This window comes from Atractosteus spatula, chromosome 7 (genome assembly GCF_055471065.1).
Source record: "Atractosteus spatula isolate fAtrSpa1 chromosome 7, fAtrSpa1.hap1, whole genome shotgun sequence".
In the NCBI taxonomy this organism is placed as follows: domain Eukaryota; kingdom Metazoa; phylum Chordata; class Actinopteri; order Semionotiformes; family Lepisosteidae; genus Atractosteus; species Atractosteus spatula.
Window position 1 is genome coordinate 42,832,483 of NC_142712.1, and position 17,530 is coordinate 42,850,012.

At 44.7% G+C, this 17,530-nt stretch overlaps 2 protein-coding genes across 4 annotated transcripts; both read right to left on the reverse strand.

Annotated features, from left to right (window-relative positions):
• Window positions 1–1,710: 1,710 nt before the first annotated feature.
• On the reverse strand, window positions 1,711–11,741 carry c7h6orf89 (chromosome 7 C6orf89 homolog). Of its 3 annotated transcripts, none has more exons than XM_088921556.1 (8): window positions 11,622–11,741; window positions 10,774–11,427; window positions 8,417–8,582; window positions 7,809–7,951; window positions 6,895–7,046; window positions 6,159–6,294; window positions 5,562–5,685; window positions 1,711–4,024 (listed from the first exon to the last, which is right to left on the reverse strand). In XM_088921556.1, exons 2-8 carry the CDS (start codon window positions 10,960–10,962, stop codon window positions 3,942–3,944), a joined length of 993 nt encoding a protein of 330 aa, XP_088777682.1. In that variant the 5' UTR covers window positions 10,963–11,427; window positions 11,622–11,741; the 3' UTR covers window positions 1,711–3,941. The 3 variants fall into 3 exon arrangements, with proteins under 3 accessions (XP_088777682.1, XP_088777681.1, XP_088777683.1); XM_088921555.1 differs by having other exon boundaries at window positions 5,503–5,685; XM_088921557.1 differs by having other exon boundaries at window positions 10,774–11,424; window positions 11,622–11,735.
• A 2,961-nt stretch (window positions 11,742–14,702) lies between these two features.
• LOC148831059 (green-sensitive opsin) lies at window positions 14,703–17,251 on the reverse strand. Its single transcript, XM_088920313.1, has 5 exons — window positions 16,877–17,251; window positions 16,163–16,331; window positions 15,911–16,076; window positions 15,311–15,550; window positions 14,703–14,835 (listed from the first exon to the last, which is right to left on the reverse strand). The coding sequence occupies exons 1-5, from the start codon at window positions 17,235–17,237 to the stop codon at window positions 14,704–14,706; spliced, it is 1,068 nt and encodes a 355-aa protein (XP_088776439.1). The 5' UTR covers window positions 17,238–17,251; the 3' UTR covers window position 14,703.
• Window positions 17,252–17,530: the final 279 nt, after the last annotated feature.

The window sequence follows — 17,530 nt, forward strand, 5'->3', positions numbered from 1 at the left end:
AAGTGGGCGATTCCCCCCAGAGATACCCCTTGATTAATATTACAATGTTGCCTTCCGTGTCAATAAGTTACCATTCCAAGTTACCGTATTTGAATTATCCCGTAGAGTACAAAATACACGACACTTCCACTACCACTGGTTGAATGGCTACTCAACAAACCTTGGAACATAAACACTACCAATATTATTCACGCTTAATAAATCAGTTTAAAACCAAGTTTCAGATACACGGGGGCAAAGTCCATGCAGAACATATGATCAGAAGATCACAGTCAACAGAGAATCTATTGCGGCTGACTACGGTATGCCTGGTTAACTTGAGTGGCACGGGTTCGACCTGCATAGTAATCCCCAAACGCAGTCCTTTTAAATAATGTTTAAATAACTTAGGATTACTGGCGTGAGAGAAGTAGGATGGGTCTGGTCTAAGACTCCTGTGGAATGCAGGACATGTCCTGTTCTAGCTGGCCTTGGTACTTCCAGAGGCCCAATGTGATAGTTGGGGGAGGCTGGCATAATTCTGACCAGTATGTGTATCTCTTTCTCTCTCTATATATAAAATCCTTTAGAGCAGCGCAGCACTAAATTAATATGAAAGTATATTAAAATGGCAATGATGATTAAGCAAAACAAATCTGAAAAATAACCAGACAAATCAAAATACTTTTTTTCCCCCATTATGTTCTTGGCTCGGTAATATACTCCACATTTCAAATGTTCAAAAACATTTTTTTTACTTTATAAGGAACAAGGGGTGGGGGACCCTCTGCTCCCTGAAACAGTTGCAACTTCGACCTGCGCAGCAATCAATCACCAGGTCTTCAGGTCGCGGCTTCAAAGACCACAGCCTCCTCTAGTCATGGACACATCTGCACTTTCAGGTTAAGTTAAAAAATAAAGTTTCAAATACACCACCCTACTTCTTCTAGTGCAGTGGTTCTCAAAGTGTGGTCCGAGGACCACTGGTGGTCCACAAGCATGTGCCAGGAGGTCTGTAAGCTGACCTAGTCATCTTTCTTAAAGCAAGTCTAAGCAGCTCCATTCTTCACATTAACTTTTTAAGTAATAAAAACATTTGCAAACTATGCAATTTTGCTGGTAAAAATGTATCCTTCCCATCTCAGAATATCAAGTTGCTCCTTAGATGTGAGCCTGGATAAAAACGCTCATATTCATGCCAAAAACAAAAACAAATACAAATCCCTGCACTGAACTTACTCCTACCACCAGCAAGAAAACAAAAGCCTCTTGCAGACAGAATCTTGTCTGCAGCTTGGATTTACAACTGTTAGGTGGATCTAAAATATGGCATCTCCAATAGTTAAACAGTGACACTGGCAGGATGCAGGATAATATGAACAAGTGTTTTTCCAGAGGCTTCTACTATCACCCTACACGTCCCACAGCCCATTACTGGAGAGATGCAACACTGACGAAACCGCAAGCTAACAGCTTGGAAATTCCACCAACTATTGTTGTGTGGCGATAAAGAATAATCTAATCTAATCAGGTGCCCTGTGCCTTCAGGATTGGGAGCCCCAATCCTACCAGGGCATCCCCTCACACCCTGCTCCTTATGCATCCAGGAGAGGCTCTATTGCATTAAGACACATGCCAGGGTACAATATGAGCAAACATGTCAAAGGAGGTCTAAATGGTTACAATTCACAATGTATCAGTCTGTCATTTTCTTGACAAAGAGTGAGGCTGTTTTAGAGAAGTATACAGAAATTATTTATTTATAAACATTATTCAAACATTCTGCGATTCCAGAAAAAATGAAAAAAGAATACATTAAAACAATTAGATATCTTAAATACAAAAGATTTGTATATTTATACATTATCCACATCATTTTTACATCCAATATTCAGAAGGCTTAAATTTTATACAGTGCCCAATTCCAAATACATTACAATACAAACAGCAGATTAGGGGAAAACTTCACCCACAGCACTTGTCCAGAAGGAAAGAATTCAAGGTGCCCGTGTTAATAAATTCTGAAGAACTACTGATAAACAAGAAATTAACAAGGCAAGCAAAACACAGGGCACACCATCGTTTTCACTACTGCAGCTTTGCACTGAGCACAAGATCATACGCTTCAATTATCAGGAGACAATAGAAAATGTTTTGTACCGATTAAAAACTATTAATGATAATCTTGGTTAATCACTACCCAAAATGATTATGGCTCCAAAAGTAAAACTGATTCTGGTGTTTGTGAGCAATAGTAGGCCTGCACTGAAGGAATTCTAGTGACATCTTGAACACTACCATACCAATACTGTGAGAAGACATGGTGAGGGCACATCTCAATGAAAAGGCCAGCCCATGCAAAGTGTTCACCAAATCACAGCTCAGGAGCTCTGTGAACAAGGCCTGTGATTCAAAAGGCAGGCCTTAAACAGAAAGTGAACAGTTAATTAATAATGCTGATGCACAATCTGAAAGACAGCACAAGAAGGGTAAGCAGCTGAATGAGTCAAGGGCATAGCTTGGGTTTGAACTAGGAGCCTCCTAGCAAGAGGTCCTTTACTCTACCCATTGGATAACTTGGCCTCCAGCTCTGCTCTCCAAACCCTTAGCTACAGAAACAGCTTGACCCTTTTTTTCTTCTTTCAGCCCGGAAAAGAGTGTTAGCATTTTTAAAGAACAAAATGGCAAAGGTGGGACAGAAGAGGATATCTTCTGTTACTTCATCTCCCTTTTCATTGCTACAGCTTTTAGAATATTCCACATGTGCTCAAACAAGGGGACATGGTTCAGTTCCCTAACAACCTCTAAGGATAAAGCTGAAAGGAAATCATATAGTTCGGCTCAAAAACAAGTAGATGTGATCCAGATGTTCTGGATAAGAATGAGCAGCCGAGGTCCCCAGAGGAGGAGAGCAGAGTCCTGATCGCCAGGAATCTGGCAAACATTATGAGGTCATAGCTCCAGATGTGGAGCTCCACCCTGGAGTGCACAGTGATGTCATTCTCCAGTCCCAGTTAGGCCAAAAAAACACAACAACACTCAGGACAGACTTACGGCCCAGAGCATTCCTCCTTTTCAACCTTCACAATTAAAACAATCCCCAGTGTCAGAGAGAAACAACAGATGCCTGGTCTTCTACCACTCACAGGTGCTGGAGCTTGAACAGGTACCTAAATACTAAGGGAAAACTGGAGATTCTGGGACAGCAATGTAAAAAAAATGTAACAAAAATATTAACAATAAGCATCAGCAATTTTCCTTGTCGGGAAAGTATAAGTACACTTATATCTCTTTGAGCTAGAAAGCTTGTCCATAGGAACAGGACAGGGCACACACTGGAAACTGAAGCTCAAGAAAAATAAAGCTACTCTCTGCAGCAGCATTAGAAGGACGACAGAGATCAATCACATGCCTACCTTTCTTTAGTTGCACCTAAACATATATAAACTCTCTCATTAAGCAAGACGCTCTTCAGTAAAACAGCTTTTGGCTTTTAAGGCTTTTGTTAATTTACCACCATACACATTCACCTGCAAATTTCAAATGCCGAATAAAAGACAAAACAAAACTCATGTCGCTGAATATTCAGGAAGCACCCAGTCACCAATGGCCACCATCTACCAAGAAAAATCATCTGGCTTGTTCCTGACAGTATGGGACATAATACCAATGTCAATTATATAAAAAAGCTGGTCCAGGCCTGTGATTTAAAGCCATCATTTATATCTTTAAGGAAATCATTTGGTCTCAATAACATTTTGCTGTTTGAATGTCATTCAGCTCTCTCGACCCGATCCCTCGCAGGGCACTCTCGGGGGAGCTCGCCTTTACATCACCTCCCCGCCCAACCAAAACAATCGGGTCAGAGCTTCTGTGGTGCGTGGGCCAGGCTGGGGTCAGCGCCTGTCGGCGGTCTCTCTCTCTCTCAGCAGGACGGGATACAGTGGGCGTCCGGCTGCCCGTCAGAAGGCAGAGCCATCACAAACAATGTTCTGCCCCCTGCCTGGGAACAGATCCATCTGCCAGAACCGAGGGTCAGCGTGGACTGCAGAGACAAAAGAACAGGGTCACTCAGAAGCCACACGGATCTGGCGGGATGGACCTACCCCAGAGTCACTAGCTTCTGCATTCCTCTACCGCCCCTCTCTCTCAGGCATCCCCCAACCCCAGTCTAAAAGCCTGTCAGAAACACTTTGAGGAGGCAGGGATAACTTTCGTGCAGGGCTGAAATCTCTCCCCAGTGCACAGCTCTTAGCCCAAGTCCTCTGGACTTCCTGTTGACGGGTCTGTCAACAAGGGGAGTCGCATTGACTGCAGACTCACATACACCCTAGTTTTACTAACGTAAGGGATATCTTTTTTCACCTTTTCATCTCAGGAATTTAGCAGCAAAAATGGGTGAAAAATGTTGCATAAGAATGGCTCATATTAGGTGAATATCTAGGCTTATTTTGGTAGGCACAAAAATGGATAGAATTTAATGTGGTTTGCTGCAGAGCTGGAACAGAACCTCAGAGTTTAAGAAAACAATACTTCCCTACTCCCCCAGGAAGTACTTTTTCATTTGAATACACAGCTTACTATTGGGAACGTAAAACTACTAGCTTATAAAAACAGACGTTAGATAACTGGAACAAGCTCCTCAGGCATTTGTCGGCTTCAAAAAAATAGTCTTCAAAAGACCTGTGTAGCCTAAGTTTGAATAGCATTCTTGTAAACTTTTCTAAGGCAGTCTTGGATGAAGCTGAACTTAGCAAGTACCCTCTCCACTTCAGCCTAGTCAGGCAGGATACTAAGACATGCAGCATGACTATGTTCAGCAAGGAGGATTTTCCAGAATTCCAGGAACAATGGCATGTACGTCTTTAAATGTGAGGAACAGCAAATATGTAGAATTTGCTCACTAAATCAGAGCTTTTTTTCTCTAGGAACCACCAAGGGGGACAGGATATGAGCACACCCTTTGAGATTATCAGCGGGGGCCACAGCATCAGAATTGGCATCAGGGAATGTTGCATATGATAGCAGCTTCCCTTCAACAGCTGTCTGTGAAATGTTAATTGATTGACAACGCTGACAAGATGTCCCTGCTGTGACTCAAAGCCAACTACGTGAAGCACAGGGTTCCAGTTTTTTTGCTATGCTTTACACAATAGCTGCACAAAACTCAAACTTTGTGTGAAGGCTTTACCTAGTGTCTTGTGTAACTGCTCTAAAAGCAGGATTGAGACACCTCCAAGCAACACAAATGCAGACTATCCATACATGACATATAGGAGAAATATAAAACTTAATTCAGCTATTTTTGCAGCATCTGTTCCATCAGAACCTGTAGTTGCCTTAAATGCATATGTGATGGATGAGATTCATTAGTATATGTAGATACAAAGAGTGCAGTAGACACTTTCATGCCTTACCAACAGGCAGCCTTACCACACATACAGACTAATTAAGGCACTTCTAAAGCATTTACCTATGTTTATGTACTGGAGTGCACCATTCATAAAGGAACAGTGAACACACCTTTCCAGGTGCACATGCAGCAGAGACAGACAGCTGAAAGAGCAGCGTGCCGTGCTCACCCACGTCTCCAGGACCCAGCCACACGCTGAAGGAGCTGCACAGCCTCTGGCAGCGGCGCACAGGCAGGACTCGGAGCAAGGGCATTCCCTGGCTCACCACCAACCACCGGTGCATGCGCTGGGCCTGGAACACACCACGCAACACGCTTATTACATGCTTACAATACAGTTACAATACAATGCATAACACCACAAAACACGTGTACTACACGTTGCATAATACACCTACAACACACCATACAGCACAACACATATTTCTCCTTAGGATCCCCTCACCAGATGACTGCTTTTAATGGAGTATAATACTTCACTGTATTAAAATAATTTATTACTGTAACGCACTGTCCGCACAGCTGACTTTGGGCTATAAGAGAAGGTCACACTCTTCATACATGATTCACCACTGTAACTGGCCACAATGCAAAGCACTTAATCTTCTTTTCCATACAGTACAGTTACACTACTGAACTGACAACCCTGTAGGCCTGCTTGAAAAATCTCAAAGAATACCATGCTACACTGGCAAAAGCAGAAAAGATCATGACAATCCTGTAGTGTGTGAACACCCCAGAGGCCCACAACCCAGCCAGTGCTCACCTGGCTCTGTGACTCTGTGCTGTATGTGATCCTGCACTGCTTCAGTGACATCTCCTCACTGTCCACAAGAGGGTAGCGATCCATCCCTGGGAATAGTGACCACAGCACCTCCTCCTGCCTCTGAGCATCGCTTTTCCTGACAGACAGAGAGACACATCAAGTCTATCCCCGACCTTACTCTTCACCAGCAGTAGCGAAACAGCCCTGACAGAGGGGCTTCTGAAGCACTGGAGTGTCATGCACAACTTTGGTAGACTCCAAACCTATTGCACTAGTCACTGATTAAATATAGGGTCTGCAGACCACATAGTCTAACCTTGACCCTTGAATCCCTGAGCCTGACACAAATCTGGAGTTCTTTATGTGCATGTTTTTATTCTGCTAATTAACTGCAACTTGCCAAACCAGTCTGTTACTTTATAAAATATTACAGACATGTTACTTTTTAAGGGAAAAAAATGAAAGCCCTTTTTAATAAACAGTATAATCTGCACCAGAAATAAATTCCCTGATCTTAGTCAAGGCTATGGCGCAAGTGTTGTGTCTGTCAGCTGCTTTTGACGTAAATGCAAGAACCATGGTAACACTGAGCACCAAGAAGAGCTGGCACGCCCATATGTGGGCAGTGTTGTCTGGGTGAGCGCTCATTATAATGCAACAGGGCTCAGTACACAAGCTGGCAGATCCCATGCTGTGCGAGACCCCCTTTTCCCCAAACCCTGAGAACCGAAGATACCAGAACACAGTGAAGTTGGCCTTCTCCGGAGGGAAATTCTGTGCCGAGACCATCTTATTCCCCTTCTCTGCCACCCAGACACCCATGGCTTTCCTGTGGTTGGAGAAGAGCTGCTCTAGGTGCTTGTAGGTCAGAGTCAGCGCTGCTCCTCCCTGCAACACCAGAGCACGGGAGAGGCTAGGAACAAGAGGAAACAACTTCTACAGTCTCAGAAATTCATCCGGCCACTTCCTGAAGTGCTTCCCAACTCCCTGGGCAGGCAGCTTATTCCAGACACCCTAAAAACCTTGTGAGAGATTTCTAAACTCCAAACACAGACAACACTACTACAGCTCCAGCTGGAAACTCTGTTGGCATGAGAAACGGCACCGAGCAGAACAGACTAGGATCCGATCCGAAAAGGAAGGCAAGCACCATTACTGGCAGGTTGGATTGGAGCCAAGAGATTGTGGACCTGGCTCTGACAATGGTACAGACTGAAAATATATCTTCTGGCACTAAATGCCAAGCTGTAATTTACAATCAAAAAGGCAAACTGGTCAAGAGGCTACCTGGTAACCAAGTAGTCAGTAGCACATGGCTGTAATCCTTTGCTCTGCGAGACTACCTGCATTACTGTAAAACTGGCATGAGACAACTCTGCTTGCAGAGGTCAGGGCCAACCAGACATGTGTAAATTAAACTGTACTGTCCTACTGCAGCAGACTTGCAGTTCAGTTCCTCAGTGCCCTCCTTTGTTCTCTTCCTCCCTCAGGCAAAGTCAATTTTTAAAATAAAAAACTGCTACAAAATATATAATCACATCTACCATTTAATATCATTTATCCCGCAGCTGGCCTGGTACCGAACGAATGCCCCCGCACACTGAAGACTGGAAATGCAGCACGCGTGGGGGCCCATGGCGGGTGGCTCACCTTGAAGAGGACGGGCTGGGGGCCCCGCAGGACACTGTGCATGTCCGACACCTCCAGGACCGCAGTGACGGCCGCACAGCCCGAGCAGTTCACTGGCGCCATCCCGCACCCCCCCACCATCACGCTCCACCACTCGTGGAACTCTGCAGGAGACAGCACACAGGGCAACCCCCAAGCTGACCTCATTACCATAGGACACCCTGCGTGAGAGAGGAGGGCGGGGTGGAGGGCAGGGGGTTGAGGTGGTGGGACATCCGTCAGGATTAGTTCATTGTAAAGAAATCACTGGAGTGCGGATATTAAACCCAGGAATAGGCTTTGCAAGTACTGTCCACTGGCAGGACAATGGACACCCCTCCAGGAAGTGGAGAAGCCCAGCTTTAGCAAAACAGAGATCTCCATATTCTTTCAGTGTTCCAGAGAAAGCCTGGGATTTTCATATACAGACAGAAAACAGCCTCCTGTCTGACTAAACTCCTGAGCCATCCCTGACAAAGCAAGGTGTGCCATCACGAGCCAGAAGAGTGTTAGACTGGCCTACACAGCGATCTGAGGAGCGCTGTATCCTCTCCCATAGCTTTTAGCAAGACAGCGCAACTCTGCTTTACCTTCCAGGTTGTACTTCTTGGCGATGGGCAGAGACAGCAGCCGCACGTGGCTGAGCGGCGAGGACCAGTTGTGTGCACCCGTGAGCTCCACGTCCAGGTGGGGGGTACTGTGAGGGTAGGCAAAGGCCAACACTGCCACCAGCAGGAACCCCACTGCAACTACAAACTGAACAAAACAGAAAATAAGGAGAAAAGACAACATACTGGCCCAACACCCATGCCTTTGAAATCAGCGTAACTTGGTAAAATATATCAGTCATGTAAAATAACGGGCAAAACGATCTCACTGAACAAACCATATACAGAAGTGTTTAAAGTCTCAATGAGTAGCAGGGGGAAATGTTAGGGAAAAAATCAAAACATACAAGCCATCCTGTATAAAGAAGAATATTCACCTTGATGAGGATTAGTTAAATCTTTACAATTAACATGCTGTAAACAGAATATTCTGGAATTTATAAAGAGGAGGGTGAGCAGATACACTACCAGTAGGGAAGACATTTGACAAATCAGACAGATTCTCTTGCAGTGGAAGAGAGATTCAAAACCAAATTCACTTCACTGTTTTAATCTTAAAAACCCCGATTCCATGGTGCACTTGTTAAGTAATTGAAACATACAATGTTACTCAACACTATTTACAACATGTGCAGCTTTGTAAAGGCTCTACATTTTGTAGCATAACAGGCACAACTGCATCAGGCAGAATTCTTCATGAATTTCAAAACAAACCTTTTCTTACTCAGACAAAACTCAAGACTGTGGTCAAGATTAAATATGTATATTAAAGTTAATTATGCTTTCAGTTCTCCATATTCAGTTATGACCCATAAAAAAAAACACGAGCCTCTAGTCCAGAAAGAGAAGAGACACTTTAGACTCTTTTAATCTTTCTTGCAGGTCTGAACACCTTTGAGCAGTAAGGCTTCACACACTACAGGAACCACCTGCTATCCTGAGACCTTTGGACCAGCAGATGCTGGTGGAGCCCCGTGACTGGAAGGCCAATGCACTGTGGATGCATTGAGAGGGTGTACTGGGCTGCCCATCCCCCCTGCAAGAACTCTGTATTGTATACATAACAGTTCAACAGATATTCATTAAAAATCAATTTACTATCAGATGAGGTTCTATATAAAATGTGAATAAAGCTTCTATAGACACATGATAGTGTTAATACCAATCTCAATTTATCCCTAACTTCAGCTTAACCTCAGCAGTACTGCATATCTGATAAGAATTTATTAGAACCTCAACTGAGAGTAAATTGATGATCAATAGATTCTATTACACCTTAATTTACACAGCCATCTGAAGCACGACAGGGTTTTGCAGATCCTTCTGCAGGATGAGGATCGCTGTTGGAGGGATACATCATCTCCCACGTTCTGGGGTAGCTGACCTGTCAGTTTATTACATCTGGCATTAATTATTGAACTGGACTCCTCTCTCCAGAGCCTCACAGTGTTCACCACTTTTTAAAGTGCTAACTGGAAACTACCTATAAGTTTCTGTTTATTTTCAATTGTGCACACCACCAGGACAGAAGTAAAGCAGACCGCAGGCTGCTCTCTCGGAGCTGTGGTACAGCCCAACCCAACAGTCAGGCGCTACTGGGGGATGTGGCAACAAAACCGCATCTTTCTAATGGGGCTGCAGATTGTTGCTTTAATAAGTTCCCATAAAAGCTTCGGCCATTACAGTCACTGTGGCCACCGTCCCAAACAAAAAAATGAAATTGCAACATAAAAAATGAATTGTCACTGGTGTAAATCTCTCAATAGATATAGAGCGTATCCTATGCATACGCCACCTAGAAGTGCTTTACACTGTAATGAAGTTACAGTGTGCTGTGACACACGTACTCTTGTGTGCTGTAAGAGCAGATGGATAAATCCGAATGCAGCCTTGGGGGACTCTGGCACAAACTGTCGACCTATGTGCCGATACCTCAGCTTCTTTCCCAAAATGGCTGAATAAGATCCTCTGGCAAACTAGCTTCCGAAAAGCCAAACAACCTAAATGAGCCAAAGGCCCTTCCCCTTGTTTGCAAAACTGTTCCAAACTATAAAGTCAAACTCCTTGGCTTCAGGGATGAAGGACAAGACGACCACCAGAGAATCTTGCCGAGCCTGACATGGGCTTTGAATTTTCTTTTCTCTAGTCTTTCAAAGAAAAGTCTGGATATGTGAATTAATCACAAGAGGAACAATACAGAATTGCATCGTAATAATATAACGAAACAATCCCCCGTATTATCCCACTGGCAGTATGAGGAGTGTAAACACGATTTACACACAGCAGAAGACGGGCAGTACGAGATGGTTAACGAGTCTTACGGTTACGACTCCTCTCACCTTCACAGTAGCTCGCAGGACGGGGAACTGCGGCGGCTCCCGCCGGGGCTCGTTGGTCTCCAGGACCTGCTTGATGAACTTCTCGATCTCCCTCTCCGACATCCCGTAGCGATACCCCGACTGCCTCAAGATATCGATGCTTTCCGATAGCTTGTCGTAAATGCACGGCTCGCTAGGTGCCATCCCCATGGTGAGCGAGGCTCCGTGTCTGTCCCTCTTGCAAATGCGGAGCAGCTCGGTTCTGGGGACCTGGACCGCGTCTCCGACTAGTTACCAGCGGCAGAGGCCCAGGTTGCACTTTCCAGCGCTTTCCGGTTCAGAATGGATCATCGTGGCTCGGTTCCAGCCACTCTCTCCCTGTTTTAACCCCCCGGCCGAACCGACAGCACCTGCGATATGCTTATGCAGGCATGCTTAATGTTTTTAAAGCTGCATTTCAGCACGTCTTTCCACGCTGCGTGCCAGTCAGCTTCCTCCACCTCAAACCACAGAGGAACCCGGAAATTGCATAAAAGTTGCAAAATTCAAAAGCTTTATGCTGCCTTTTTATTTTTAAGGATGCAACTATCTCCGTGTCTAACACTCAAAGCAAACACGGAACTGTTATCCCAAATCCCGTGAAAATTCCTTTCTCTTCATCCTCGTAGGATTCTACTGCGAGAATGAGAAATAAGAAATAAACAGTAATACTGGATCTTTAATACGTACCAATACCAACAACACTTATTTTTAATTAATAACAAGGATGGAGAAGACCGCTATAATATAATGCAAACTTTTTGGAAATGCTCCACCATGATTTAATCAAGCATACCATCTAATTAATATCATTCACACTTTACACTTACCGCACAATGAGTAACTCATCAGAAATGTGACTTTATATTTTTGTTCCTGGCTTCAATCCACCTGCTCAGAGACCTGCAAACTTTTCACTTCCCGATCAGACCCTAAGGCGTCCATGGTTTATTACGCTTTGGCCGATTCGATTAAAATCCTCCTCCTTATTATTTTGATATAACTCGTTAAAATTATGCGTCTTTAAAAACAAATAATTTAAATCTCAGCATTTTTATTTATTTCTTTTGCTTAATTTTGATTCACAATGTGTGCTATTCTTGTCGTTCCTCCTCGGCTTTTATGTCGAAATTAATATCCTGAAACGAAGGATTCAAAGGTGGTCATTCCCCTTTTCCTGGAGTTGCAAGGGACACTGGGTAAAAATTACAAGTTTTTGTAATGAAAGCTCATCTGAATTTCGTATGTACAACATTATGTACTTGCTAGCTTGTGTATTTTCAATTAATCTTAAAATACAGAAATTGGAGAAGCTTATTAATGTTTTCTAGAAATAGATTATTATATTAAGAGACTTGAAAAAGTGACACAAGCTGTGATGTGTTGTACAATTTGCTTGGAAACAAGGCAAATGAGTGTCAAAAAGGCCATTTTAATTAATATTAAAACATTAAAGGATTGTAGTGGCAGTTGAATGGCTCAGGGATGTTAAAAAAGTAAGGTTACCAAATACCAGGATTAATCTGGTACAGACACTTGGTTTTGAGTGGCACGTTGTCTCAAATTTTGTAAACTGCTCCTCTGTTTTTACAAAGGATTTAGTCACATGCTTAGCACAGGCTCCATGCTATTTACTGATGCACAGGCCAAAGTGTGCAAGCCAGCTTCTGTTAACACTACTGTTGACACCACAAATAAGTGCCCTCCCCCTGCCTCGGTCACTCCTAGAAAAAAATATAAATTGTAGCCTTATTTGTTGTATGACAGCAGAAAGTGAAATAACTAATTCCTGCAAAGAAAGGAAGAGAACAAAGTGACCCATTGCAACATGGCATCAACCTCCCTCCCCCAGCCTCTCCAGACTAAGCTGTCTGACTGTGACCTTGCAGCTGATAACTTGAAGTTTTGGAGGATTCTGTTTTCTTCTTGGAGTTTTTGTCTGGACTCTCTAGTCCACTGCAAGTCTGTAGTGGGGACTTGTGACCTCACTGACCCCTCCCCCCCCCCCCCCCCCCCCTCCATATGAGCTGTCATGGGATCTGTTCTTAGTGTTTTTTCTTCTTTTAGACAGGGGAGCCTTGTTGCCTCTGTCCCTTGTAAGACTAAATGACAGACCATGCAAATAAATGGAAAAACTAAACATTCGTTTTCATCATGGCCAGGACATACTGAGGCCCTGAAGAGAAAGAGTTCTGAGGGCCTTGCTTAACAGCAGAACCTTCTCACCCTCCCATCAGACACATTTTAATAAACAGACATCCCCAGGTTGTGATGCATGCATTTATTTTCTATTTACCTCTATCCTTTGATTTTACAAATTAACATGAAACAAGTTATTTATAAAATATATACAGCAATGGTGACATGGTCAAACAGAGGAATCATTCGCACAGTGACAAAAAACCCCAATAAAAACAAAAAAGAAGCAACTAACAGATATGCAGCCCGCAGAGCCGAAATGAAGCCTCTTGTACAGGCCCACACCTGGAGACTTGGGAGACGAGTGAGTTTTAGTTTTTGATATACAGAATGAGCCTAGAGGACAGCCTAGAGCACTGCGACATCCCACAGTCCCATGTCCCTAACAGCAGGAATACAAAACAGCCCGAAAGTCACGTCAAGATGTCCCTTTCAACGCGTGTTGGCTTGCGCTCCGGCTCTCCCTGGTTTATGGGCGCTATTCGCATGGAGCTCAATTGGGCTTTGCTTGGCTGAGACCGGTGTCCCACTGGACCCAGGAGGAGAAGGGGGCTCTAAAGCTTCTGTCAGTGACCAGTCAGTCAGTCTGCAGATCCACAGCATCAAAGCAAAGCCCAAGGGAGCACAGGAGTACCCTCACCACCGCCTTCACTTTCATTACCCCCTCATTTCTTTCCATAGATTTTCAAGTGTCCACCTAAAAGATACATTTCAAGCATCTCAGAAAGTCCCTGCTCTGTAATCGATGAGTTGCTGTTTCAATAGACATCCCTCTCTTTTGGCTGCCTTCTGATGAGAATGAAACCAGCCGTGACCAAGATTCTCAGAGCATGTTAAACTTTTTGATACCTCAGATCATTTTCTCAGTATCAGAAATCCTGTACCTTCACAAGAAGATAACAGAGACACACTGATATCTGAAATGTTCTATGCTTGACAGCCTATACATATATAATCATGGTCAAACACAGCAAAGTGCAGTGAAGCTCAGTGAAGTCAGTGTGGTACAGAGAAGTGTGGCCACTCAAGACATTACACCAAGTAAGTACTTCCAGGGCAGAAATGTGGGAAACCTGCAGAAACACTTTGAGGAACTTCCATAAGGATGTCTAGAAGAAAAACCTCAAAACACTTGGGAGTGGTGCTCTGTCCAGGGACATCAGAGCCAGCATATGAGCTGTGTGTCTGGCATTGATGCACAGGGTTGCCTGCAGCAGCATGACGTCATGCCTTGCCAATGGTGTTCTTGACTTTTCTTCTTTGTGTTGTTGATTGAACCTGTTCAGGAGACCCTCCTTTACTCCATATCATCCACGATGCTAATTTTCCCAAAGCACATCTGGCTGTCAGGCTACTCACCAAACACGAAGAAAGCTGGTTACAAAAATGATGGTTTCTTCTTTGTAAAAAGCAAACCTGAACAGGGAGGAGCAGAGCTCTTTCAGACGAAGCTGTGGGATCGGTGGAGCTGGGCTGGGTGGGAGGACTAATAGAATAGATGGATGACAGGTGGGTTTCTCCGAAAGCAAAAAGATCATCGCCTTTTCAAGCCTGCTGGTTTTATTGACAAATAAAAATGTCCATATAAATATAAATGTGTTTTTCTTTTTTTTCCCCTTTTTAGTTGCAGTTCATGCAAATGAAAATGAGACAAATCGACAAGCCAGGAGGGGCGGGGTGGTGGGAGGGGCTGGTGGGAGGGAGGGGCCAGGTCTAGGCCGGGGACACCTGACTGGAAGACACTGATGACACTTCTGTCTTGCTCTGGGACGCTGTGGAGGAGACTTCGTCGTCACCCAGGGGGTTCTTCCCGCAACAGATGGTGGTGACCATGCAGTTCCGGAACTGGAGGGAAAGGGAGACGAGGAACAGCACAGCAGAGGAGAGCAAGGGTTAATGAGACCATAGCCTGTCTGCACTGCCATCCAAAGGGTCCAGACATGCACAAACACATACTTGCATGAACACAAATGATGAAATAAAAGCTGTGTCCACAAAACATTTATTGTACCTCCTGTGATATTTCACACAATCTACTGTTTTTTACTAAATTGTGTATTACGCTGATGCATTCCCAAACTTTGTTACACATACCTGGCACCTGATCAATCAATCAATGGAATGAAATAAAATCATTTGGACCATGGTTTTTGTCTGTGGCACAGACAGTAATGGTGTGCATAAAGGCAGGTGTATTTCACTAGAAAAGCACCAGGGGTTTTAGGTGTAGGGAAGGGGAATGGAATGTTTCATGCACACAGAGCAGCAGGGCTGAAGTGCCCCTCTGGCCCCCCAGCTGGTCAAAGCTGGTCTGAGGTACCTGTTTGTTGAGCAGCACGTAGATGATGGGGTTGTACAAGGAAGAGCTCTTGGAGAAGAAGGCAGGGACAGTCATGAAGGTTGCAGAAAAGTCGGCCCCCTGATTCAGGAAGATCCACAATGCCACGCTGGCGTAGGGCACCCATGCCGTTAGGAAGCCGATCACCATGAGAATCACCATGCGCGTTACTTCCCGCTCTGCCTTCTGAGTCGTGGCTGACTCCTGCTGGGACGCCGCAGCCTGGAGGAGTGAAAAGTGTAGGCCAAGTCAGGGCCACAACTCCAGATGCAAGGGGGTGTGTCTCTGGAACCACAGGCCTGCCACCTGATCGAACCCTCAGTCCCACTCACTCTCAGTCTAGCCACCATACATTCGCACAGAAGCTTTCCATTTAATCAGTATACTTATGACATGTATAGAAATTGGTCAGCCTTGCCCTCCCTTTGCCTTAAAAAGGGATTCATAAACTTTAATGCAAACACAAACATGAAACCTGGCTGCTGTTTTTCTCTCTGGCTGAGATATCTTAATTCCTTCAGATCCAGAAGCTTGTGGTTTCCCTCCCCCCATGAGCTGTGTTCCATGGGCCTCTATGCTTACCTCCTTGACTTTGCAAATGAGACGCCCATACGAGAAGAAGATGACAATGACAGGAATGAAGAAGTGCACAACAAACATGTAGATGACATAGGAGGCATTGTTGTACTGGGGGTTCATAGTATAGTAATCAGGCCCACAGGAACACTGCATGCCTTCTGGAAGGTACCTAGAAACAGAACCAGATAACCTGAGTAAACATTACCCACACAGATGTGTTCTCCTTCATTGAGGTTCCCTGAGCTCAAGGCATACCTAGACCAGCCGAACAAGGGGGGTGCTGCACAGGAGAGTGCCATAACCCAGGTGAACATGATGCCTATGAAGGCATGGGTGGAGGAGAAGCGGAAGTTGCCCATGGGCTTGCAGACCACGATGTACCTCTCAATGGCCAGGACCACCAGAGACCAGAGAGCCACCTCACCTAGACAGACAGAACAAAGAGGGTCATTGTGTTTAAAGGGCAGACTGGACCACATATAACCACTGCCACCACTTTCCAGCATCAGGATAGGGATCATTGCTATAAACCTCATGTTTATAGAGCTGCAGTCACTCTACCCAATGCTGTCTCTGAGCATCTGAATGGCACATGACAGATAGATAACACAGTACCACACATCCATCATCCTCTTGTCCAAGAAATGAGTATGATATCTGTCCTTGGCATGAAAAGGCAGTGGCGTGCAAAGAACATCAAGGGAAATTCATCATTTTATGATGTGTGCAAAGATCATTAAGTTAACCTACAGTTATAGTACCAGATAAGCCCCATTATTAATACCCCCTTTTCTCATACGGTATACACGTGTGCACATGAAATTTCATTGTACATTTTACAACCACACCATTATTCTATAATTCTGCCTCTTTATGGAAATTCATATTCCTCTGATATTTCACATGAATATTGTATTCTTCTTTTAGGCTCCCCCTAAGGCATGACCTCCCTCTTCCACCCCTCCTCACCTCCTAGCGTGGCGAAGAAGCCCTCAATTGCACAGCCGATGGGGCCAAACACGAAGTAGCCGTTCATGGCTGAGTAAAAGGTGATGGTGAAGCCAAAGCACACCATGAAAAGCCCAGCCACCGCCAGGTTGACCAGGATGAAGTTGAGGGGCTGCCGGAGCTTCTTGTGCTTGAAGGTGACCACGAGCGTCAGGCCGTTGATGGGGAAGCCCAGCATGATGAGCAGGAACATGTAGGCGCTCAGCGTGGAGAACTTCCAGGGTGCCGCCAGGTAGTATTGGGGATACTCAAAGGGGCTACGCACCAACCCCGTTCGGTTGGAAAACGGTATGTAGAAATTGTTACCCTCTGTGCCGTTCATTTTTGAGGTGGTCGATCAATTTCTTTCTTGATCCCTATCTCGTTTCTGAGCAATCAATCGAGTAGAAATCTTCGAAGAATGAGGTAAAAAGTGGCCTGATCGGCAAGAAAACACCACTCTCAGTAATGGGCGTGCAGATTTGGGATTCAGTCAGAAAAGAAACCAAAAAGGGAAAAGCCTTGTCGGCGGCAGTACCGGCTGAAACTGACGGTTCACGGCTGTGCTCCTGCTCCTCTCCTACAGACCGGCGTGGTGCCTAGATCGTGTGCTGCCAAGGGTGCCATCCGTGGGTT

Excerpts from the sequence above, each read along its gene's own strand:
- c7h6orf89 (XM_088921555.1), bottom strand. The coding sequence starts at position 10,962 with ATGGGGATGGCACCTAGCGAGCCGTGCATTTACGACAAGCTATCGGAA. Across the intron at positions 8,583-10,773 it reads TCCTGCGAGCTACTGTGAAG|TTTGTAGTTGCAGTGGGGTT; the intron begins GTGAGAGGAGTC and ends TGTTTTGTTCAG. Across the intron at positions 7,047-7,808 it reads CCCAGCCCGTCCTCTTCAAG|GGAGGAGCAGCGCTGACTCT; the intron begins GTGAGCCACCCG and ends CTGGTGTTGCAG.
- LOC148831059 (XM_088920313.1), bottom strand. The coding sequence starts at position 17,237 with ATGAACGGCACAGAGGGTAACAATTTCTACATACCGTTTTCCAACCGA. Across the intron at positions 15,551-15,910 it reads TCATTTGCAAAGTCAAGGAG|GCTGCGGCGTCCCAGCAGGA; the intron begins GTAAGCATAGAG and ends TCACTCCTCCAG. Across the intron at positions 14,836-15,310 it reads ACGTGCTGCTCAACAAACAG|TTCCGGAACTGCATGGTCAC; the intron begins GTACCTCAGACC and ends CTTTCCCTCCAG.